Genomic DNA, 23310 nt, shown 5'->3' with positions numbered 1-23310 from the left:
TTAAGTGCATAGGTCTTATGAAGATCTAACGGGTTAAAACTCTGCGTCTATAAATGACTTAACTACTTACTACTAATTACTAAGCCACTTTCCGTTAGGACTTCACCTTATACTATAATCAGAAATGTATAGAAACCACAATTACTTACTTTCACTTTACATTTATCTTTACATTACATTACAAATATCTTTTGAAAGTCCTGCAAGCAGAATTCATTTTTCAAGAAAGCCCAGCTTGTTTTATTTTCAATGTAAAGGTTAATGCCACTTTAGTTCCGTTTGGAGGAAAGCCCCTGGCTCATAAGCAGCTTCACATCCTTTGGCTCCCGGCCACGTGTCTCTGGCAGGTAACGCCAGGTGAGCAGAAGGCAGTAGATGCACACGCACATGCACGGAATGAAGGCAAAGGAGCTCCAGACACTCTGCAGCAATGGAAAGCACATGCCCACAAGGAAGTTTCCGATCCACGAGAAAAGGCTGCCCATGGACATGGCCACAGGACGAGGCGAATCTTCGAGGAGCTCTGTTTAAAATGTAAAAAATATGAGATACTAATTTTCACGGATTCTGCTCTTCGTACCTGAGCCAATGAAGTAAGCAATTGGTCCCAGACCCAGCTGGAAACCGAGGATGAATGTTAGAATGAAGGCGGCACAGAAGTAGGTGAGGACCGTGCTCTCTGATCTCTCCAAGAAGAAGAGCCCCAAGGACATGGCAAGCAGGGCCAGAGCACACATGGAGCAGGAAATCATCATTAGCGGACGACGCGGAAACCTGCGAATTAGTAGTGGTCCCAGAAGGGAGGTGCACAGATTGAAGATTCCGATTCCCAGATTTAGCCATGTGGCTGCTCCGTCAGAGAAACCAGCTTTAGTTAAAATGGAGAGCGAGTAGAAGAATATCTGCAAGAAAACCAGAAATTAATACAAAATCCAATATGGGAACTATGTGCAGTACGCACAGCATTGATGCCACTGAGTTGTTGGGTGGCCTGGAAGGAACAGACTAGCAGGAGTGGTAGCCACAGCTCACTATTCCTTAAAACCGTGCACAAAGAACTTGCTTCGGAGCTGGACTTGGCCTCCAGAGTGGACTTCATCTCAACCAGTTCTTGCTGCACCTCCTCCTCCGCATTTCTTCCACGCAATCGGAGCAAAGCTTTCTCACTGGCGGCCGAATCCCGCTTGTGTAGGTAGAGCCACCGCGGACTCTCCGGAAACCACCAAAGGAGGACCAACGATGCCATCACCAATAGCGAGTAGAAACTCAAGGCATAAGGCCACAGTCTCTCGCTCCCCAGCAAGTGGGACAGAGTGGCCACCTGGGCGAGCAGGATACCTCCAGTCACACCGATGCAGGTGAACACTCCGACGCTGCCACTGAGCTCCGATGGAGCGGACTCCAGTAGATACATGGGCTGAGCGGTGAAGATCAGAGCTGAGGCAATGCCGCCTAGAAAGCGGCCAGTCATCAGCATTTCCAGTGATTTGGCTGCTCGACACCAGGTGAACAGGATGCCGGAAACGATGAGGAGCACGCTACTGATCACTAGGCATCCCTTACTGGAAAGATAAGTTAGTTAATATTATCCAATCACAATTATATATTTAAACCTTACCGGCCGTATTTATCACAAAGCACAGCGCTGAAGCAGGATCCGCAGATGCCTCCAATAAGGTAGATGGACACAATGCTTGTCCATAGTATATCCAGCTGGCTGGCAGTGACGATGGTGTCGTATTCGTTTGCCAATATGTCCTGGCACCACTTCTTGATGATCTCGGCCGGGGCATTGAGAACCCCGAAGAAATAGCCAACTGGAATGGTGGTGCCCAGCGTTACGGTCAGGCTGATGAGCATCAGAAGTGGGGTCCATCCATTGACTTTTGGCGGAGTCACGTGCTGTAAGGAAAGCAGAGTGATTTACATGATTAGCACGTTGCAATAAGCGCAAACGAAAGACTTAAGCAACAAACTCGTCCCGGCTGAAGGGGAAAGTATCAAGAAGATGTTTTAAATCACCATTACAACAACCATGGCGATGGAACGATGCTGGCACCCCAAAAGTTAAACCGAAAGTGACTCGCATCCGACGGTTCACTCAGTGCCGTTCGACAGCTTGTTGAGTCACCCACACCGCTTGTATATCAATCACGTAAACACATCTTCACTTCGGTTGCCCCGGACTTGGAATACATTTACAGCATATAACCAGCCATAGATAAATTCAGCGTTTTTGTCTTGCGAATACTTGTTTTCTTATCGTTAGACGGGAGCGTTTGTTTGCTCCAACTACTTCCCGGCAATAGAAGTCAATAGTTACATACTCTTACGATTCAAGCAAAGATCTTTCGTAGTGAAAAATACAAAATTTAATAAACCTACCCATAAGCATAGATATATAGGGAGATCATGATATATTTGTCTTCCAAATGCTAAGCACTTATTGCTAAGCTATCCAAGCGTTGACACTTAATTATCTAACCCAACGCCGTGGAAGAGTATACAGTGATTCCGCGTCGCTCTTGTTCAACAATAAATCTAATTAACAGAGTATTACTTGGCGGTCCGTCCCAAGGCGTTTTAATTGAACTTGTGCAGTGATAAGAGGACGCAGCGCTCAAAGCTTTCCTACAGGGTGACTCTTAAAGTTAGATCAATTTTCGCATTTATTGGTTTGTACAAAAGAACTTACAGGCTAGGCGGGAAATTACAATTAGTAAGAGTAATTTAACCCTGAACAACGTGAATTCCGGCTTATTGTCGACACATACAAAAGGCACACGACATGGACGAATCATTAAGCGACCCACTGCACACATGAAGTTAAACCGTATTACCACAAACCACCGGCTACTTATGGCTAATTGTTAGTTGAGCCCACTGGGCTAGGTCCTATTTGACTTTGGAGCGGAAGCCCTTCGATACGAGTGGCGCCACCTCTGAGGGATCGCGTCCCCGCGTTTCCGGCAGATAGAATTTCGTGAGCAAGAAGAGCAGCACGCAGGTAATGGAGAAGGGCAGGAAGACGAAGGCGCCCCATGCGTTCTGCAGCAGGGGGAACGATATGCCAATTATGAAATTGCACGTCCACGAGGCCAAGCTGCCCATCGACATGGCCACGGAGCGGGGAGCCACCTCGAACAGTTCTGCAAAGTGGAGAGTACAAATCGAATCAGTAAGAGCTCTAAAAATAAATCAGCCATTCAATTATATGGAGAGTGCGTCTGGGAACGTATCTAGTGGTCGTAAACAAATGTGTGCTGGGCAGCCATTGAACCCAATTCGATTCCAATTCCGCCTTAATTGCAGAATCACTTCTTCGAAGCACGAGCAGCTGGCCCAATAACGATTAATGGAGCTATTGGAAGGCGCACACACAATGGAGTCACGCAACAACTTACCTGCGCCAATAAAGTAGGGAATGGGACCCAGCCCGAATTGGTAGAAGAATATGTAACCCATGATGCAGACGATGCAGGCAATTGCAAACCAGCTAACTTGGTCCTTTAAACAAAGAAAATGTAACAAAGCATTTGAAGACGTTGTTTTGCCCGTATAAATAATATTACTCACAATATAAAACAGAACAAAGGCTATGGTGAACAGAAAAACGGAGCACAGAGCGCAGGAGAACATCATCAAGGTTCGTCTATTGCACTTGGCCATTAGCCAAGGTCCCAACAAAGAGACAGCCAGATTCAGGCAGCCAGCACCCAAATTGGCCCATTGCGCATCCACTGTGGACAGTCCGGCCTTCTCGAAGATGCTGACCGAGTAATAAAATATCTAAAAAGCCAAAAAATTAATAGGAAGGCCTGAGAAAAAAGTGAATACTCCACTTACCGCATTAATGCCCGACAGCTGCTGACCACCATGGAAGCAGCAGACAATGATCAGGGGCAAAGTGAGACGAGGATCGCGCAGGACATCGCAAAAGCTGCTCGTCTGCACCTTGGCATTGGACTCTGCCTCCATCTCGGCCATTTCTTGGGCGATAAGCTCCTCCGCATCCTTGCCCCGCAACCGTTGAAGCTCCCGCTTGGCAGCTGTACGATTTCCCTTGACGATATACAGGAACTTGGGACTCTCGGGAAAGAGGTACGATGGCAGGTAGCAGACCAGGATCAGAACCATGTAGGCAGTCAGGGCGTAGTGCCAGAGATCCTCAGTGCCGAAGACATCGGCCAAACTGCAGACCTGGCCCACTACCACGCCCCCCGTTACGCCCACGGCAATGAAGACTCCCAGAGTGCCGCGCAGAGCCATTGGAGCCACCTCGGACAGGTACATGGGCAGGGTGGCGGTCACGAGGCCGGAGGCAAGACCCACAACAAACCTTCCGATCACCAGCATCTCCACGGAGCTGGCTGCTCGGCAGAAGAAGAAGAGCACCGCTCCCACGGTGAACAGGGCGCCGCAGATGAGAAAGCATGCTTTCCTGGAAAAGATAAGGTATTTATTTATTTATTACTCAGCGACTGGTATTTTTCATTTCAATATGTATATTTAGTTCAACGGAAGTTAAAACAAAAATTTAAATTAAAACAGCCTAAAAATATAAAGGGCAATAAATAATTATTATGGCATAATACCCGCCGCTTATGAATGGTTTCTACAGATATGTGAATTGGCGGATTAGAAGCACTTGAGGAAAGCCAAGTGGCTTATCCTTATCTAATTGATTAACAGCTACATACCTGCCAAATTTATTGGCCGCTCCAGCTCCGCCCAGCGAACCGATGGCGCCTCCGACCAGGAACACAGAAACGACGCACGACCACAAGAGATCCAGACCGCCTGCGCTGAGGTTACTTCCGTAGGTGTCGTGCAGGGTCTGATTACACCAAACTTTCATCAGCTGTAAAGATATCGTTTGAATCGGTGTTCCACTCGCTGTGGTTCTCCATATCTCACCTTCGAGGGGGCATTGATAACGCCTATGCAGTAGCCGGTAGAAACGGCGCCGCCAAATGTGGTTGCCAGGGCCACAAGCAGCAGGAGGTTGCCCCATCGCGGTTTCTGCAAGTGTTCCAATCACAATTAGTTACTCTGGAGCAATAGTTCCCCCTGGTTGTACCCAAAATGCGGACCCTGATAGCGGTTCAGTGCGTCATTGTGCAGGGTCATTTCGAAATTTTGAATGGGGGTTGCGTTATCAGCACTCTCTGATTAATTCCAGCTTTGTCATAATCGCAATAATTGGCGCTAATTACGACTAAACTTGACCCACGGCCAAAACTTTCCATTTCTCAGCAGGAGCATTTGGGATCAGATGCGATTAGGTCGCATACTATTTATAACCGAATGGAAGACCGCAGGCGGTGCCTCTTTATAACTGATAAGCAGCAATGGCTGGGAACTCAGCCGAGGTATATGCGCACACTGGGAAATCAGTTTGTTTGCCAAAATAATGAAAACGCTGCGGTACCAAGTACTTGTGTACAAAAAAGGTCAAAGTTACAGTACTTAAAACATGGTTGTAAAGTAGAAAGCTTTTAAGCTAACACTATTAAAATATATTTACATAAAAAGTCATAACTTCCCATTACTTTTACATAATATAATCTAGCTGAATAGTGGGAATCAAAATTCCTTCGTATCTTGTAACTAGTATCTTGTCATTAACGTAGGCATTTGAAATCAGTAACTTCTTAATTGCGCTCAATTTTATAGACATACATATGTACATATAGGAATAATAGGAATAATTTTAGCGAATTGGATCGTATTTTCGTACTCTCTATATACATATGTGTTTACATATATCATGTCAACATAGGCTCCACTGTAGGTGAATCGACCATATGCTAATGCGTCGGTTGTGTGTGTGCATGCACATAAATATCTTTTCGACTTTGAAAACAACTATGCATGACAGAAAATAAAATTAATACATAGAGGAGACGCATATAGCCGAGTAAATTTACATATAAAAACAAAAGAAAGAGAGGAAATATTAAAAATAAAATGCGTGAGATAAAAGAGTGGGAAACAGCATCCGGACAGAGAGCGAAAAACAACGGGATCGAAAGAAGGAAACAAAGAAAATGTGCATGTGCAGAGATACGGTCCGCAGAACAACAACAACAACAAGAACCACAAAACAGCGGTGGTAGGTAGAAGGAAAATTCGGTGATCTTACCGCTCTCTCTCTCTCTCACCTGGAAAAGAGTCTCACCTGGCTGGGATCCGTCTGCGCCGAAAGCAGTTCCACTCTGTTGGGCTGGGGGTACAATTGCTGAGCCTCCGCCGGCTGGCTTTTGGTGGCCATAACAGTGGACTTTGTCTGGTAATCACCACTTTTTGAGGAAACACTTCCCAAGGCACTCGGAGCACACGGTTGCGTTGTGTGCGTGTTAACACGGTTAGAACAATTGGTAGCAATTGGCGGTAAGGCAGGTAGGTAATCGGGTTCCGAAACAGTGTTGTGCAACGGGCACCGAGTGTGGATTCTTAGTTTGCGATCCCCCAGCAGTTCGGAACGCTAAACCACAATTGTTTGTAAACGGCGCACCGCCAGCAGTGCACGCGGGATCGAGTCGGAATCAAAGCGGTACGGTGCGGCAACGTTGGAGTCGGGAGCGCGACTGAACGCCGCCAGCTGAGCGATGTTGGTGGAGAAAAAGCTTTCGCCAAGAACGAATCGCCCACCACAACAACGCTTTGGGTGCCGGCAACAGATAAGGGTAACATAAATAAGTTAAGCCGAGGTAATAATACCCTTGGATACAATTCAACAAGTTTTCATCACCAACTAAACATTTTCCAGATTGCAATCATTTCCAGAACCTTAAAAAAAACGATATTTTTAAAAGACCTATTTATTTCCCAATAACATTAACAGTTTCATTATATTCAACCCTTTGCTAGAGTATAAAAAGCTTCTTGCCGCCTCTTTTGCAAAAATAACCCAATTAAACTTTAACTTATTTTAAAACTGCGCGCGCTGATATCGATAGAAAAGAAATCTTTTAGTTAGTGATGCAAAATCTTTTGTGACACCAAGCATCAAAAAGGGGTGTAGATTTGATTAGATTCTTGTTAAGGCAAAACAAGTAAAATGTTTACTTTAATTTATTTCACGGATACTCCTCAAAGGATATGCTGATTAACAGCGCAGATTTTAAAAAATCGTGAATCGCGAAATCGTACTCGCTTACCCGACCATCTCTAGTCGAAAGTGCCATCTCTACGCCCTCGACCAGCTGTTCAGCTTTTTGTTGACGTTGTAGTTGAAACCGCAGCGTCTTTAACCACCGTTTAGGTTTAGCATTAGTTACTAAGGAGATCGATCGCTATGTCGGCGGTGGCCTACGACTCCCTGCTGTCCACGACGGCGGTGATCAGCACCGTCTTCCAGTTCCTCTCCGGCGCGTAAGTCATCCCTGAACCAATGCAACTAGCTTTGTCCAAAGTAGTAGCAACTGTTTGATTTCCTTGTACTTGCAGCATGATATGTCGAAAGTACATCCAGAAGAAAAGCACGGGCGACTCTTCCGGAGTTCCCTTCATATGCGGATTCTTATCGTGAGTAGAAACTGCCGACTTGGCACTACTGAGATAAATTCGAATTGGTCGCGCTTGGCGAGACCGCTGGTTCTTTAAATAAGAAATTCCGTACATGCACATGTGTTTACAGACTTCAAGATTGAACCATAGCTAATTATTTCAAGTTTCATATATTAGGAAAAAAGCCATTTTCCTTCCAAAGTTCACGGATTTGGCATACAAAATCAATTAGATATTATACAGCATCCATATTTCAAGACACGAATTGTGTGAACTGCGCCTGCTTGGCTGGCAATTTACCCCTGTGTTCGGCTTTGAACCAACTTTAATAATTGAAAATATTTGTACAGGTGCAGCTTTTGGCTGCGCTACGGTGTCTTAACCAACGAGCAGAGCATTGTGCTGGTCAACATCATAGGATCGACGCTCTTTCTGGTCTACACGCTGATCTACTATGTGTTTACCGTCAACAAACGTGCCTGTGTAAAGCAGTTTGGATTCGTTCTGACCGTTCTGGTGGTGGTCATTCTCTACACCAATCGACTGGAAGATCAGCGCGATCGAATGATACACGTCACAGGTACGAGCACGTTTCCGAATACACTTTGGCAATGTCAGGTTTGCTAAATTACTGAATAAAATTTCAGGAATTGTGTGCTGCATCGTGACCGTGTGTTTCTTCGCCGCCCCGCTGGCTAGTTTGCTGCATGTGATACGGGCGAAGAACTCCGAGAGCCTTCCCCTGCCCCTGATAGCCACGTCCTTCGTGGTCAGCCTGCAGTGGCTAATCTACGGCATACTGATATCGGACTCATTTATCCAGGTGAAACACTTCCCACGACTGGCCAGCCAGACAGCGAATTACGACGGCGTTTGTTTGCTTTGCCTTTTCAGATTCCCAACTTTCTGGGCTGCATACTGTCGCTGCTGCAGTTGGGTCTGTTCGTCCTCTACCCGCCGCGAAGCTACTCCGGCCACGGCTACAAGCTGGTCGAACAGGCTGTGCCGTTTTAGGCAGCTAATCGGACACAGCCACGCATTTCGCTTTGGCCTCCGAGCGTGCCGCATACAGGGTTTATACGTGTTGCTTGCTTAGGCGCCAGGCTTATTTACTATAGACATACGTAAAAGTAAGCCTATATTTATTGTAAAGTATTTATTAAATCCCGAGGATTTGCCTCGAATATGCTGCTACTTACGTTGCCTTGCTGTTCGGTGGCGCCCATTTAAATGTAGCCTTTAGAGTCCGTGTTCCTAATAAACCAACACACGGGAAACGATTGAGTAACCGAAGCACTTGTTGATTTCAACTAATATTAGCACAAAGCCCGAATTCGATTTGGCACGTTCTGTACAGATTGAGAGCGGATTTCTGACTGCGAATTCAAATGAGTGAACCCAGTGCACTTTGCTGGTCTGCGGTCATTGGTATCGATAAGCTGATATGCTGATATTCCGGGCCATAAACTGTTGAATTAAGCGACCGTATACTGCCTGTTTTGTACCTCTGATTTAATGAAAATGTTCGTGGGCGCGGGGGTGGGGGTCTGATCAATGAAATCGGCTTGTCTTAATTCAATAATAGTGCTTATCGACCTGCGTGGAATTAGCCAGTAAACATGCAACCAGATAAGGCGGCAATCTTTATTTGGCGCCCAGCATCGATAAGGTAGCTTTTTGGGGGGCGGAAATGATTAGGCGAGATCATAAATATTTTCTCTGATTCAAATTTGAAGTGACGGTTAGCACTCGTGCGCTTACCAATACTGGCATGAGGGTTTTATGGGTATGTGCGCAACGGCCACACTGTGAAATCCCTGTGAATCATTGTTTTGTGTTTAAAACTAGAAAATATTTGAGCTAGAATCAAATTACAAGATGCAGGAACAGAGTCCCGAGCTGTACGAGGAGGTGAAGCTCTTCCGTAACGCCCGCGAGCGCGAGAAGTACGACAACATGGCCGATCTGTACGCAATCATCAACACCATCCAGCAGCTGGAGAAGGCCTACATCCGCGACTGCATTACACCGCAGGAATACACTGCCGCCTGCTCCAAATACCTGGTGCAGTACAAGGTGGCCTTTAAGCAGGTGCAGTGCGACGAATTCCCCTCGGTGGAGACGTTCGTTAAGAAGTTCCGGCTGGACTGCCCGGCGGCGCTGGAGCGCATCCGCGAGGACCGACCCATCACCATACGCGACGACAAGGGCAACACCTCCAAGTGCATCGCCGAGATCGTGTCGCTGTTCATCACAATCATGGACAAGCTGCGCCTGCAGATCAACACCATGGACGCCCTGCAGCCGGACGTCAAGGACCTGGCAGACAACATGAACCGCCTGTCCCTCATTCCCGAGGACTTCGACGCCAAGCTGAAGGTGGAGAAGTGGCTGGGCAGCCTAAACGAGATGCAGGCCTCCGACGAGTTGAGCGAGGGCCAGGTCCGCCAGTTCCTCTTTGACCTGGAGTCGGCGTACGCGGACTTCAACAAGCTGCTGCACAGCCAGTAGCTATCAGTTTCTCATTGTTTACGTGTATCCCTAAATTTATATAGCATATTCCGATATTAAACAAGTTTTATATACCTAACATTTGCGGTCCATTTCATCACGTTCTTGAAATGGTTAGCGCAGACTAAAAAAATTAAATAGTTTTCAAACTAAGGGGGTATTTTGTTGAACTAAAATAAGAAATGCTTTTCCTCATCTCACAATATAGTAACTATGTGAAGGAGGACTTCAAATTACGTTAAGATACTAATAAAAGGTGTATCTTCAATATTCATGGATCAGTATTTCGACGCATATAGGAAAACATAGGAGTGTTTGCTATTAAATAAATTAAATTAAATTATGAGTTAGAGCAAGACTTTCTACAACTTCCATTCCGTTTTCTTTTAAAAATATAGATTATATGCTAGCAACTTTTGCATCATATAAAATAAAATATTTAACCCAGAAATTATGTTCTTTTTTGCCCCGTTAGTCAAACATTTCAACAGATTTAAGTAAAAATGGCAAGGCGCGCTTCATTTTTTGCATTTTGTTTGGATTTAATCGTATCTTCTTTTTTGTATTTAGTTTAAATATTAAGGTTATAATTATACATATAAGTTTAAACCGATTACAATAATTAATTTTTGTTTGTTTTGTTTTTCTCATTCACGTTATGTTTGTGGTTTTGTGGTTTATTTAATATATATACTTGTATTTTTAATTTACTGTTCTGCATTTCCGGTTTCTCTCTTACACTCTTAAATCTGTTAAATCGTTTTACGCCTTTAATAATTAATAATTGTTACTCTTTATCTTTGTAAATTTATTTGTATGCAATGTGAAAATGGTACTTGGTATATTTATGCGGATGTTGCTGTATGTTTCGTTTTACTCTTTGTTGTGTGAGGAAGTGTGTTGTGTGTGTGTGGTTGGCTTTAGGAGTCGCCTCCGCAAGTGTGGGGTGTGGTGTGTCTTGAGGCTGAGGGGAGGAGGGAGGCGTGGTCAGGACGCTGCTGAGCGGCGCCTTTACAGTGCGTTCGTAGTAAAAACGTTTCTTATTAAGTAAAGTATGATCGCTTATCATCGTATATTAGATAATCATTCTCCGACGCTGGCGAGGATTTCTCGCTCCCCACCCCGTCGGCGAGTGCTTGATGTTGTTGTTGTTGTGTTGGCGGCTGTGGTTGCTGTTGTTGCGGTTGCTCTTGCTCCTTGACGAGCATCAGCAACTGGCCGGGAATGCCCGGCATCGCCGATGTCGTCGTCTTCACTATTGTTGCTGTTGGCGTGTTGCTTCCATCCGCGCTCGTTGTGGAGTTGCTGGCTGCTATTGTGGTCACTTTAGAGTTGGTTCCGAGTGTGATGGGCAGCGCGCGGGCATTGCTGGCGCTGCTTTTGCTGTAGATGTGGTGAATGGGCGTGGTGGTGGTTGTTGTTGTGGTGGTGCTGCTGCTGCTATTGCTGCGAAGGCTATAAATGTCGTTCGCGCGGGCGATCTGCAGTGGCCGCCAGATCGTGTTCTCCGGAAGCTAGTTCTGTCCGGCCCAGTACGAGGGCGAGTAGCCTTGCTTGCCAGCGGACTTCGACTGACTGGTCGACTGCTGACGCTGCCCGGCACTGTTCGAGTCCTGAAACGATAAGGTAGGAGATCAGTACCTAAGTTAAACGCAATCTGGACTGATTGATGCTTCCGCCTCTTTCCAAGCAGAATCAGAATCATCCGCTTCGTTCGGACCGCACCCGGTCATCCATACACAAATGTGGGTTAACGGTTTTAGATACACATATTCGCTGATTATATACACGGCAGTATTATATTATAGTAAAGGCACATGAATATGGATATGCTGATCTGATTATGGCGGCGCGGCACGACCCGTTCGGCGATCGACATCTTCTTTTGGGCGCCGCTTCTGTGGTGCACATGCAACTAGAGGCTAGATGATACGTAACATACTCTTTCGATGGGACAGATTACATGGGGATGAGGCAGGCGTGGGAGGGTTAGTATTATGCAGTTCACCAAGCATTAAGCAACTTTACACGTGATTACAACAAAGGAACTTACCCGGCGGGATGAGCTATGAATCCTGCCGTCCATCTAATAGTTGTCCCATAAAAAATCAAAAGAAATTATAAAGAAAAGTCAAACAATAGAACAGTTTCATGCATTTCTCAATTATTATATGCCTCACTACCGTCGTATGAATTAAGCTAACAAACTTTCCAAGGACACTCTTTACTCGTACTTCTGCCGATGCTCCAAATCAATTTTAAAGTATCAGAAAATGCATGAAATGTTATTTGTTAGTAACGATCCCAGGTGAAAATGAAAAGGTTTAATGATTGTCACACATAAAATACTTTGGGTGTTTGTCTTACAGATGATGTGCGTAGGTAAATACTTACAAATATATGCTTGGCAGTTAGTGTTCTAATGGAAAAAATTTACAAATACATGCAGTTCAACAAAACTAGATTCACAGCTACAGGACAAATAAAAACGAGGTTAGTGTGATTATCCAGGATTAGTGTAGGAGTAAGCTTATTTAGGGACATAAACCTATATGTCATCACAGTCAACAAGTGTACAATGTAGTGGCGGGTGTGCAGCTACACAATTGGTGAAAATAAAATTAATGTGTTAACAATAACGAGATGAGTTCCCTAAGCATTTCATCAGTCGGCGAAGAAGGACAAGTCGTTGTGATTGTTATTGCAATGGGCGGCAACGAGCTGATTCTGACACTGGGACTGGGCAGGGTCGGTTTGCCAGATCCGGTGGTATGCAACTTGAGGACCGTTCACATTCCCATGAATGAGCACATGACTTTCCGTCCCTCCGCCTACAACAACCTGAAGTGGTAATTCTGAATGTACCTGATGGATGGGCTGATGGATCATATTGTGGTGTCCGGCCGCTGGCATCGGCAAGTACATGCCGTACGGTTGGGCAGAGGTGCCTCCAGCCGTCTGAGTGTTGGGCATGTTAAACGGCGGCGGAGTGCCCGAATGGAAACTCTGCTTCTCGTACGACTGAATAACGAAAAATACAATGGTACAATGTAGACAGGTCAGGAGATAAGGTGTTTTAACCAGGGCTGTGAAATCTTATTTTTGTATTGTTTTAATAATGACGCAATATGACGCAGTCATGTTCATTTGCTCAAAGATAATGGAAGTCTTTTAACATCGAATTCAGGCTAAGAAGACCTGCATCCAAGTCCACAGCCCTGCTTATAACCATACGTACATTAACCTTGTTCAGCGCCACGTGTCCCTTTCCATACATAGAAGAGGTCAGATCGGATCCAGTGCCTGCCTGCGACTGGTTGGACACAGTCTGAGTTTTGCTCTGCTGATTCACGCTCGACGAGTAGCCGCCCTTGCTGTAGTCCTGCGTGGTCTGCGACAGAGTGTCATAGCTGGTTGAGCCGTAGCCCGCGCTGTACGAAGGCTTCGGGAACTGTTGACCGGAGGCAGTGTTTGCTGCCGGTATTTGCTGCAATTGAATTAGTTCAGACGTTGCTTAGGAATTGCATACAAAGTGATTTGAATGTAATTAGCTTACGGGATATATGGCGGGCGTGCCATATTGAAAACTACCGGGCATTACATTGCCGCCATAGAAGTAGGCGTAAGGAACATTTAGCATGGGCGCACTTGAGCCCGCCTGTTGCGACATTGTGCTGGAGACCTGCAAAATAAACATTTTCTATCGATCTATCTATTTATAATTTAAGCTGAGCCACATACATTGCCGACCGGACTGGAGTTATTGTCAGTGCGGGCAAAGCGTCCGTCATTCATTGCAGAATACGTCACAGAGCCGAGGTTGTCACGTCCAGCTCCTAAACTGGCCGGCGGATAGTTCAGATCGTAGTATCCTTGCTGCAATTGAGAATGATTATATTAGGTTTGTCTCCACGCGAGCATTCTGGGCGTGTTATTTTGGCTGTGAAAATGATGAACGGTTCACTTTGTCAGAACTTTTACTGAAACAAATTAGATATGTGATAAAGGTCTGACAAAGCCACGCGTATCGGTTTCGAAAAAATGAAATATGTTTTGTTCAATGTAAGAAATTTGTACATTAGTCATATGTTAGATTGAAAAAATAAAATGGATAAGATGTTAGTAATCGAATGAAGTGGGTCAGTAAGGAGCAAAGATTTAGAATTCGGTGTGGTTTAGGGATGCAAAGTAATTCAAAAATATATATATATTTTAAGAGCATATTTATTCGATTTTAATTGTCTTTGCATCCCTAATTCCACAACTATATCGTAAATAAAAATGAGGAAGAACGTTCGGATTAGTTTTAGTTTTGGGTTAATTTGGAGTGTAAAGCAGAGCCTGGGAGGTAAGCAATACATGTGGATTGTTTTTGAATTTTTTTTCTTTTGTGATGATAATGCCAGGAATGTGGAACTGGATGGAAACGGATGCGGATGGTGCAAGGTGGCGAAGGAAAGTGTCAGCTTTTTACACAATCACACACACACACACACTCAAACAGACACAGACTTTTAGGAGGTGGTATAATAAGGACTTGATCACAGACATCGCGGTATATGTATGTTATTATGTACAATGCACGCTGAGAAACGGTTAGGAGTGGGAGGCCGCAACGTCAACGAGCCAGGATCCGGATTAACGATTTCGATCAGCAGCGGGAGGCGAGCTGGGATGCGCTGAGCAGTTGTCGTATGCGTTTAAATGGAACTAGGACTTGACTAATGCGAAAACGTTGTATTATGGTAGGATATTGATACGATTACTGATTGATTAGAAACGGTTCGGTTGATTTTGGTCGGTTGCATTATGTAGTTGGTTTGGTATTTGCTTTTGCTTTTCTCCATGAACTCACCACATGTGGCACTCTCTGTTGCATCATTTGCAATTCCTCGTAGGAATACACTGGTTGCTGATAGTATGGCAATCCAGTCTGAATATATTGACTAACCATTTGGATGTTGGTGGGCACCAAGCCGCTGCCGCTGCCACCACCACTACCAGCACCACCAGCACCCGACGCTCCGCCCACGCCGCCGGTGCTCGCTCCCGCACCTTGTCCGCTGGCGTTGCCCGTCGTCGTGGCAGCACTGCCACCGCTGCCGCTGCTATTGCTGCTGCTGCTGTTCTTGTTGGTCAGCGAGGCCAGCACTGCAGCGGTGGTTCCGGTGGCTGTCTGGGCAACGGCCGCTGCTCCCACCGAGCTGGCGCTGCTGCTGTTGTTGTTCACATTCACACCGACGCTGGACGCGCTGCCACCGGCCACGCCGACTCCACTACTTACGCCGCTCTGGCTGACGCCTCCGCCCACGCCGGCTACGTTGCCACTCGCAACGCCTGCCGTCACATTGCTGACCGAGCTGCTGCCGCTCACGCTGTTATCTGGAAAGATCGGAAAGGTTTTAGTTTACATGCGTATACTAAAAGAAAGCGGCCGAAAATAGAGCATTTCAGCTAAGCAATAACAATTCTGTACAAAAAGTTGGAATCAAAAATTCTAGTTATTTTGGAGAGTCATATTGTCATTGCAGAGCCAAAGTCGTGGCTGAATTGAAGTTGATTTGAGTAATAGTGCGTTATATTTGTGAAGAAAACTCTCTGATGTGGCAAGAATATGCATTAAAATGGTTAACATTTTAAGTTTGTTTTTAAGACTTCTGTACCTGACTGCAATGCATACTCTTTTGGACCCCATTCTGTGATATTAAATCCTCGATTACTTACTGTTCGATACAGCCGCCTGGTTAGCACCTGTTTGACCGCTCACCACACCGCCATTGCCTGTGCTTCCGCTGTTGCTGCTCACTCCGCTGCTGGTCGAGACACTGAAAGGTCAATAAGATCAACATTAAGTGCTACAGGCATCCGCCTCTAAGTGGGACATGACCAGGGGGTTGGGTTAGTCGGAATATTGGAAAAAGCGGGGCATGCAGAGCGGGGGTTTCGCTCTTACCTGTCGTAGTGAGCGGCGCTACTGGCCGTGGTCGCATCCTTTAGCTTGGCGCTGGCACTGAAATTGGCGTACTGCGAGGACGCGTTGCTCGCACTGCCAGAGAACCTGAACGAACGGGCGAGAAGCCGCAATTTAGCATAATGGAGAACCAGTCCAAACCAATGTGTCATCCCCACAGAACTGATCGTAATGGGGTTGAGATTGTCGCATTCGGTACTTACCCGCTGCTGTTGGACAATCCAGTGTTGCCATAAACACTCTGGCTTGACTGGTAAGCACTTTGTGGTGTTGAATATCCGGATGTGAGGTAGGCAGAGCTCGCATTGCCGCTGTTAGGTGCGGAGCGCGATTGCGGTTTGGGTTTTTTGGGACATAAGCGAGCATTAAATGTGTTAGGAGAGAAGAAAAACAGTAAACAAAATGAAGATTAGCCTTCTTTCGGGTGGGGCGAATTGTTAAGCAGAACTTGCATACAAACAAATATTTAAATCTTGAAGTAAAAGATTCGATTAGGGTTCTACCCTTGCTGAGTAGAGTTAGTTTATCTTCAAATCAAATCGAGTTGTTGCTTACAAATAATTTTGAAATTTGACAAATATGTAACTACAAATCTCTGCAAGGGTAACCCCCTTAGGAATTAAATATTAAACAATCAATACTGGAACATGTCCTACCTCGTGCTATTTTGGCTGCTGCTGCCTCCAACCGGAATGTTTTGCGTCGCCGTTCCTCCGCCGCCGCTTACCGCACCTGTACCGCTTTGAGCCCCGGTGCCAGCCTGCTGCTGGTAGGAACTGGGCTGGTATGAGCCGTATCCCTGCTGCTGGTAACTGTTGGCCACCGAGCTTTGCACATTCGCGTATGTGGAGCTGCTGTAGCCACCGGGCGCCGTCGTCGGAAAGCCACTGGCCGTCTTGCTCGCTCCACTGTTTTGGTATGCGTTTTGGTAGGCGTTACCACTGCCGCCCGTCTGTCCGTAGGGATCGCTCTTGGTCAGCTGATCGATTGTGGCATTCACCGATGAGCTAACGCCCTGCTGCTGCTGTGACGTCGAACGGCTTGTATATCCCGCTGCACTCAAGGCATCGCTCTATAAATGGGAAATGATATTAGATTCTCAGAAATATATGCACTATGCTACAAACAATCGTATTAACTAAATCATGGTGACGATTACTTGGGTAATTCAAAGGATACAGTACGGTACTCACAATCTGGGAACTCTGCAGACCCGCCGCTAGCGTCACCTGCTGCTGTTGCTGGGACTTGCTCTGGTAGTCATCTGGCTGCTGTTGCTGCTGCTGACCATCAATGCTAAAGCCCGAACCAACCTTCTCCGGCAATGGCTCGAAGCCATCGTCCGTGCCGAAGTCCAGAGCGCCGAACTGCACGTCCAGGTAGCCAATGTTGTTCAGTGCATTGTCTCCGGGCATTTCGACGGCACTCGCAGGAATCTTCGAGGGTGGTGGCAGCTTAACGCGTGCCCTCCGTATCTGCGGTTGCTGCTGCGATTGCTCGCCAGTGCCAGCTCCAGCTGCCGCTCCAGAAGCGAATACGTTGGCATAGGTGTTGGGGTACTGGCTCACACCCACGCTAGTGCTTGTTTGGGAGTAGGCGGCCACGGGGTTTTGCGCGTAACCCGCTGGCGCCGACTGCACTGGTACAGAACCTGGGCTGACGCCCTGGCTGGCCAACGAGTTGAAATACTGAGATTGCTCGACCGACAAAGTAGCCGACGGCTTGATAGGCGTCGTCTGCTGCTGAAGTTGCTGCTGCTTTTGTGCTTGATGCACCAGCGTGGCAGCTGCCGAGGCGGCGCTTGAGAATGTGTCGGGAGAGGCGGATACAAAGGATGACGGTGTGCTGCCTGCTCCTCCGCCGGCAGCTGCACTCGCTCCTGTACCCGCTCCTGACTGTGTGCCCTGGGATTGCAGCTGAGGCGGTGGATTACTGACCGCTGCGCTGTATTGCAGCAGTGGCGTGGTTGCCGAACCGCTCAGCGTTGCTGGCGGTGTGACCGCCGCTGGACCGCTGCTGGAGCTCTCCTCCAGATGAGATCCCTGCTGCACCAACTGATGTTCAAGGCCCGGTGGCGCCGATATCTCGCTTCCAGCCGCCGCAGGAACACCTGCAACAGCGCCAGTTCCGCTAACCACGTTGGCAGCGGATTGCGTTGCCAGGTTGCTGGTGGTGAACACCTTGCTGTCCTTAAGCGAGCCCTCATACTCCTCGTTGTTCCAGTCGCCCCAGGCATCGTCATGAGCCTGTTGCTGCTTCTCGGCATTTTGGGCAATGGTGTTGTCCCACAGCTCAACCTCGTGGTGATCCTCGTTTGCGTTGCCACCGCGACCTGATCCATAAGCACCACCAGGGCCTCCGCTGCCGCGATCGCCACGAGGGCCACCGGTGCGTCCGCCCATGCGGCCGCCACCACGGCCAGAGCGAGAGACAAAGCCACCGCCGCGTCCACCGCCACCGGGACCACTGCGTCCGCCGCCGTTGCGCTGCCCGCGGTAGTTGTCGTTAGCCCGATCGTCACCGCGGTCCTGACCAGCGTTTTGCCCTGACCAAGGTTCACGAGATTCGCGCTGATTGCGCTCGTTCTCACGAGTCTCTCTTCCGCGCCCTAAAATATTAAAATATTAGAAAGAAAAATTTTAGTTTATTTTCAGAGGATTAGGCTCATTTACTAAAATTATTTCATTAAGCTAATATTTCCAGTTACATGTCGTGCATAAGCAACAAGAGCTGAAACTTAAATGCCAGCATTGTAATATTTAACGATCTTAATGTTTATATATCTTCTACATAAACTGAATTTAAGTTTTGCAATAACTGTAATGCAGAGCTTAAAGATCTAATGCCCTAAGAAATATTTTAGTAAGTGAGCGTGGCTTATGATACTTACATCCACGACTGTCACTGGAGCCACGGGTGCCTCCGCGATTTGAGCTGCGGTTTCGCGACTTTTCCCGCCTGTCCGCATTGGCATTGCCATCGGCCCAATCGCCATCGCCAGCAGCGCCATCAGCCGTGTTATTTGCAGCCTTGTTCTTGCGCTTTTTCTCGTACTTGGCAAAGGCGCCCTACAACAGATTCAATTGAATAACTGGAGCGCGGAAGATTAGAATCGAAACTAACCTGCGGTAGCTCCTCGATTAAAAAGTTGGCCGCTGCCTCCAGGTCGTAATCGCACTCGTTGAGGGCACAGCAGACCTCCTCCTCGGAACGTTGGGTCATGGTCAAAAGGAGGAGAACCTTCTCGTTGATCTGCGGATCCTCTGTGGTGCTATTGGTGATCTGGGCAATGCGCAACTGTTCGGTGGTAGCCTTGGGCTGGGCCTTCTCTGGCTTGTCTGTCTTGCTGGCATCCTGGCCTCCCTTCTTGCCAGCGGCCGCAGCATGTGAGACTCCATCGTGATGGCCGGTTCCTCCTCCGCCGGAGTTGCTGGCATTTGACTTTTTCTGGTTGCGGGCATGGCCGCCTCCCCCGCCGCCTGAACGAGTTTGTGTGCTCATCTCTATGTACACTGTATATACAAATTAGCTGCAATACGAAAAAGATTAAGGATTCGATCTTAAAACCAGGGAATCTACAAACTGACTGATAAAAATTTAAGTCTGTGCTGACTGGATTCTGAATGGGATTCTCTGGGTTTACTTAATGTTCTATAAGTGCAATAGTAACATCTAAAGATCAATGCAAATAAGAGAAATACTTAATGATTTAGAAAGTTAGCCGCCTGTGGTTCATATTAAAATGAATCCATGCGTATTTAATTACAAGCCTAGTTCGATTCTGTTAGTTTATTCCCAACTATAATATAGGAGAAATCCAATTCGAATTTAATGTGTACATTTACATACATTTTTTGGGTAATTGCAGATAATGGAATAAATAAGATATAAATCTTGGTTCGTCAGTGTGAAAATATTAATGATAAACTCCCACAATCCAGACAGCTTTTATCTGAGAATGTGCTAAAATGGCTAAACAAGTGGCCGAAAGAGAGCAGCAAAGGAAAAGCTGGCAAGATGAGAGTTCAATGTACATTTAATAAAAGAGAATGAAAGAACGTGAACAAACAGACACACGCCGAAGCAAAGGAGTGCGAGAGGAAGGGAAGAGCGTACGCACAAACAAAGCGAGCATTCAGAAATAACAAAAATAATGAATACGGGGTTGTCGAGGGGGGTGAAAAATGTATTGGCAAAACAGGTAACAGAAGAACAGACGAGAGGGTGGCGGGGTACGTGACCAAGACGCATCCAAGCCGAAACGTCAGTTTGACTTTTAGGGGGAGGGGGTGGTTCATGGGAAAGAGAGCGGGAGAGGCGACCCCGATACTAAGTGCATATCTGAATCACTCAATTTTTGTTGTCAAAACAGTTTTATCAACGTTTGCCGTGAATAACGCCTTTCCATGCATTATTCATACACAGACACACGCGCGTACTGCCGCACACAAACAAAAGACCGCTGTCGCCATCACTTTTCCATCAGGTTTCGCATTTCGCACGTACACCATGATATGGAAATTTGACCACGGGAACTGGGGACCTGCGATTCTGGACCCGGAAACTACTCAATACCAATTGCAATGGGAATCGCGGGGACTGACATACACAAAAATTGATTTATAAACTCCTTGGCCTCTTCGCTTCGGTTTTTCGCTTTCGCTTTTGTGCTCGCTCTTCTGCATCTGCCCTAGCGGCATCTCCCTCGCACCCGCACCAGCGCGGGCAGACCAGTGTTGCCAGGTGCGAACGAAGCGCAGCGGCAATTGGCAAGGCCGTTAAATTAACCAACAATTGGAGCACAATGGTACGCCTTGTAAACGAGTCAGCAGGTCCTAGAGAGGGCAAACAGAGTTAGTTACAATATCTGCACAAACACACCAATTCACGGCAGGACTCGGATGGCACACATCACTAGGCACGCTCCGGCACTTGGCAACACTGAATGCGAGGGCATTGAAACCGAATGAAGCGCACAAAGCGGAATGCAAAACCGGACAAAGTGGCGTACACTGCGCCGAAATAAACGAAATGTACGATTCGTTGTGGGCGAAATTTGTCCCATATGTGACATACCCGGCAAGGATAACGCACTCCCAGTTGCACATTTCGGGGCAAACGGGAAATATAGCCTTAATAGACCCAGCCATGTGCACATACTTCGACGCCATTTCTGCAACGCCACACTAGCCGACTCTTTCGCTCTTATGTAAACCAAGGGACCCAGTAATTGACGACGACCGCCGCTCCAGACAGCGGCCACTATTGAATTTTCAAGCGAGTTTTTTGCTGACAAGGCCCCGGGTGACATGTCGAAAACACGTTGCACAGGTGGGGGGACACTTAAACTAAACTTTAACACCTCAGGAGGGTTCCGGTCACGGCTTTAAATTGGATAAACAAATTTTCAAAACGGAGTCACACTCAATACCTGCAAATGCGCCGAGAAACGCACTTTTAATGTGACCGCTCGTTAGTCGATCGATATAGCTTTATCTAGGCATGCAGCCCTGGACTCAGAGTCATAAATCTACCGTTGCCTCGAACCAGTTTTGCTAAATTTTTAATTGATAACATTTCTCTACCATTATTAGAAATCTTCAAAAAGCTAAAATATATAATTTTCCATTAGCTAATATAAGCAGTTTACCTATTAGATCCTGATTGAGATCTTAAACAAGTTCTGTGTTCATTGATAAGAGGTTCTGGACTCGGATTACATCAAGTGGTGGTATATCGATATCAAATGAAAAGTTGTTGGCATTTGCACACCTCTATCGTCAACAAAACATATTACTTTTGCAAAAAAAAAAAAAACAAACAAAAACAGTTAATTTACAAAACTATGGACAAAATGGGGCGTTTGATGACAAAACATTAATTATATTTACCCAGGCGCTCAATGAGCACACACCAATGCACCAAGTATTCGAGTGACGACGACGCGGAGATATTGGAAGATGCAATGGAGGAGCTGCAAATTAAGCTTGATAAGATCCTAGAAAACCAAAATGAGATTCTCGCGCGCCTTTGTCAGGTGGCTTCCATCAGGCCCACCGGTGACTTGTGTAAGGCGGAACTAGACTATTTTCCCGTGTCTGATCCCGACGAGCTTTCCAATCTGGATGCGAATCTTTCAAAGCCGGACAACAAATATGTGAGAGCACAATGCGTAAGCCTGATTGTTGGGGTATTACAAACTTGATCTTTTTTGCTTTCCAGGCTCATATAATTCACCGCATCCTGAGGCCAGAAGGTCGAATAGAACCGCTGAAAAACAATTTCTCAAAGATGTTCAACTACGATATACTCATGGGCTACAACTACGACGGTGTGAGCACTAAGCAGTCATTTAAGCAATACAAATATATTAACAAAACTATTTTTGGTGAGTTAAGTAGGGCTTTGTGCAGATTAAAAGCTTTCATTTCGTTTACTACATTAGGTGTTACTATTTATAATTTGGCCTAAAAAAAATATCTTGGCTTTAAAGTTAATGGGTCCATTTAGTTTATAATTACTAGTCATTCTAAATAACTAAATTAATATTTGCATGTGAGCTAAATATTTTATGTTCCTTTTTTGTAGTGCAACAAGCTTTTCATATCTATAATATTATTATATCTTATGTTGTTCGTATATGTAATATGAAATTAGTAGGCTAATACTTTTAGTTAGTTTAGCTAAATTTAAGAAAACATTTTCTCTCATCTTCAGGGATCCTGAAAACAGATGGATATACGCAAGCGGACTACGTTGCCGATATCAGAGGTGCCTTTCAGACATTAAAGCGACGTTATCATAAAAGAAACCACGACTTGCGAAGGAGGATTAGACGGACCCAAAAGTGCGAGCCAGATTCTGATTGGGATTAGCCGATAAGCTGGTATTAATGCTGCATTTCGTTTATTTGCAACGTTTATCTCAACGAAAGGAATATTAAGCCAAACCGGTTTTGGTTCTCTGCAGTAAGTTGTGTTCTTTCCGCTTTAATGAGGTTATTTTCGGCTTGCATAGCACCTCGAAACGCCAGTCTTTTAAACCGTAACGTTCTGGTCGACATACCCTTGGAAAAATATGGATCAAAGATTTCACCATCTAATATGGCTTTTAAGTGGCTCTTATAATTGTTATTATTTACCTTACTTTTGTTTTCCATTGCAAAGAAACCACTGATTTATTTATTTATTCCATTTTTAACATCTGATCTCACCTAATTAGTAATTTTTTTAAACTATATTGTAAACTAACTAACGCAATAAAGAAAAAAAGTTATTTAATTCAAAAAATGTGCGTTTGAAGAGACGCTTCTTTCT

General features: G+C 45.9%; 6 protein-coding genes across 14 annotated transcripts; 3 read left to right on the top strand and 3 right to left on the bottom strand.

The window, feature by feature from the left end:
• Positions 1-212: 212 nt before the first annotated feature.
• On the bottom strand, positions 213-2507 carry LOC6733487 (solute carrier family 2, facilitated glucose transporter member 1). Of its 2 annotated transcripts, none has more exons than XM_002080508.4 (5): positions 2023-2507; positions 1619-1902; positions 962-1562; positions 581-902; positions 213-523 (listed from the first exon to the last, which is right to left on the bottom strand). In XM_002080508.4, exons 1-5 carry the CDS (start codon positions 2035-2037, stop codon positions 270-272), a joined length of 1476 nt encoding a protein of 491 aa, XP_002080544.2. In that variant the 5' UTR covers positions 2038-2507; the 3' UTR covers positions 213-269. The 2 variants fall into 2 exon arrangements, with proteins under 2 accessions (XP_002080544.2, XP_016026440.1); XM_016167623.3 differs by having other exon boundaries at positions 2029-2507.
• A 144-nt stretch (positions 2508-2651) lies between these two features.
• Positions 2652-8893, bottom strand: LOC6733486 (solute carrier family 2, facilitated glucose transporter member 1). Of its 2 annotated transcripts, none has more exons than XM_016167622.3 (7): positions 8712-8893; positions 4918-5022; positions 4701-4861; positions 3847-4441; positions 3577-3789; positions 3405-3507; positions 2652-3149 (listed from the first exon to the last, which is right to left on the bottom strand). In XM_016167622.3, the coding sequence occupies exons 1-7, from the start codon at positions 8736-8738 to the stop codon at positions 2896-2898; spliced, it is 1458 nt and encodes a 485-aa protein (XP_016026439.1). In that variant the 5' UTR covers positions 8739-8893; the 3' UTR covers positions 2652-2895. The 2 variants fall into 2 exon arrangements, with proteins under 2 accessions (XP_016026439.1, XP_002080543.1); XM_002080507.4 differs by lacking the exon at positions 8712-8893 and adding an exon at positions 6182-6657.
• Positions 7182-8706, top strand: LOC6733484 (sugar transporter SWEET1). Its single transcript, XM_002080505.4, has 5 exons — positions 7182-7377; positions 7453-7530; positions 7863-8092; positions 8160-8335; positions 8407-8706. The coding sequence occupies exons 1-5, from the start codon at positions 7301-7303 to the stop codon at positions 8524-8526; spliced, it is 681 nt and encodes a 226-aa protein (XP_002080541.1). The 5' UTR covers positions 7182-7300; the 3' UTR covers positions 8527-8706.
• A 388-nt stretch (positions 8894-9281) lies between the features above and the next one.
• Positions 9282-10100, top strand: LOC6739320 (vacuolar protein sorting-associated protein 28 homolog). Its single transcript, XM_002080504.4, has one exon. It carries the CDS (start codon positions 9391-9393, stop codon positions 10021-10023), a length of 633 nt encoding a protein of 210 aa, XP_002080540.1. The 5' UTR covers positions 9282-9390; the 3' UTR covers positions 10024-10100.
• Positions 10101-10712: 612 nt separating this feature from the next.
• LOC6739319 (protein lingerer) lies at positions 10713-21524 on the bottom strand. Of its 7 annotated transcripts, none has more exons than XM_039292470.2 (15): positions 21426-21524; positions 19118-19523; positions 18885-19062; positions 17188-18602; positions 16651-17066; positions 16198-16305; positions 15977-16081; positions 15748-15848; positions 14879-15405; positions 13765-13899; positions 13580-13705; positions 13262-13510; positions 12889-13044; positions 12077-12109; positions 10713-11636 (listed from the first exon to the last, which is right to left on the bottom strand). In XM_039292470.2, the coding sequence occupies exons 2-15, from the start codon at positions 19493-19495 to the stop codon at positions 11538-11540; spliced, it is 4026 nt and encodes a 1341-aa protein (XP_039148404.1). In that variant the 5' UTR covers positions 19496-19523; positions 21426-21524; the 3' UTR covers positions 10713-11537. The 7 variants fall into 7 exon arrangements, with proteins under 7 accessions (XP_039148404.1, XP_039148405.1, XP_039148408.1 ...); XM_039292471.2 differs by having other exon boundaries at positions 13268-13510; XM_039292474.2 differs by having other exon boundaries at positions 14975-15405.
• A 201-nt stretch (positions 21525-21725) lies between these two features.
• On the top strand, positions 21726-23113 carry LOC6739317. Its single transcript, XM_016172147.3, has 3 exons — positions 21726-22151; positions 22217-22382; positions 22712-23113. The coding sequence occupies exons 1-3, from the start codon at positions 21897-21899 to the stop codon at positions 22867-22869; spliced, it is 579 nt and encodes a 192-aa protein (XP_016026437.2). The 5' UTR covers positions 21726-21896; the 3' UTR covers positions 22870-23113.
• Positions 23114-23310: the final 197 nt, after the last annotated feature.

This window comes from Drosophila simulans, chromosome 2R (assembly GCF_016746395.2).
Source record: "Drosophila simulans strain w501 chromosome 2R, Prin_Dsim_3.1, whole genome shotgun sequence".
Taxonomy (NCBI): domain Eukaryota; kingdom Metazoa; phylum Arthropoda; class Insecta; order Diptera; family Drosophilidae; genus Drosophila; species Drosophila simulans.
The sequence above is the reverse complement of the archived record's forward strand: the minus strand, read 5'-3'. Positions and strand labels throughout refer to the sequence as shown.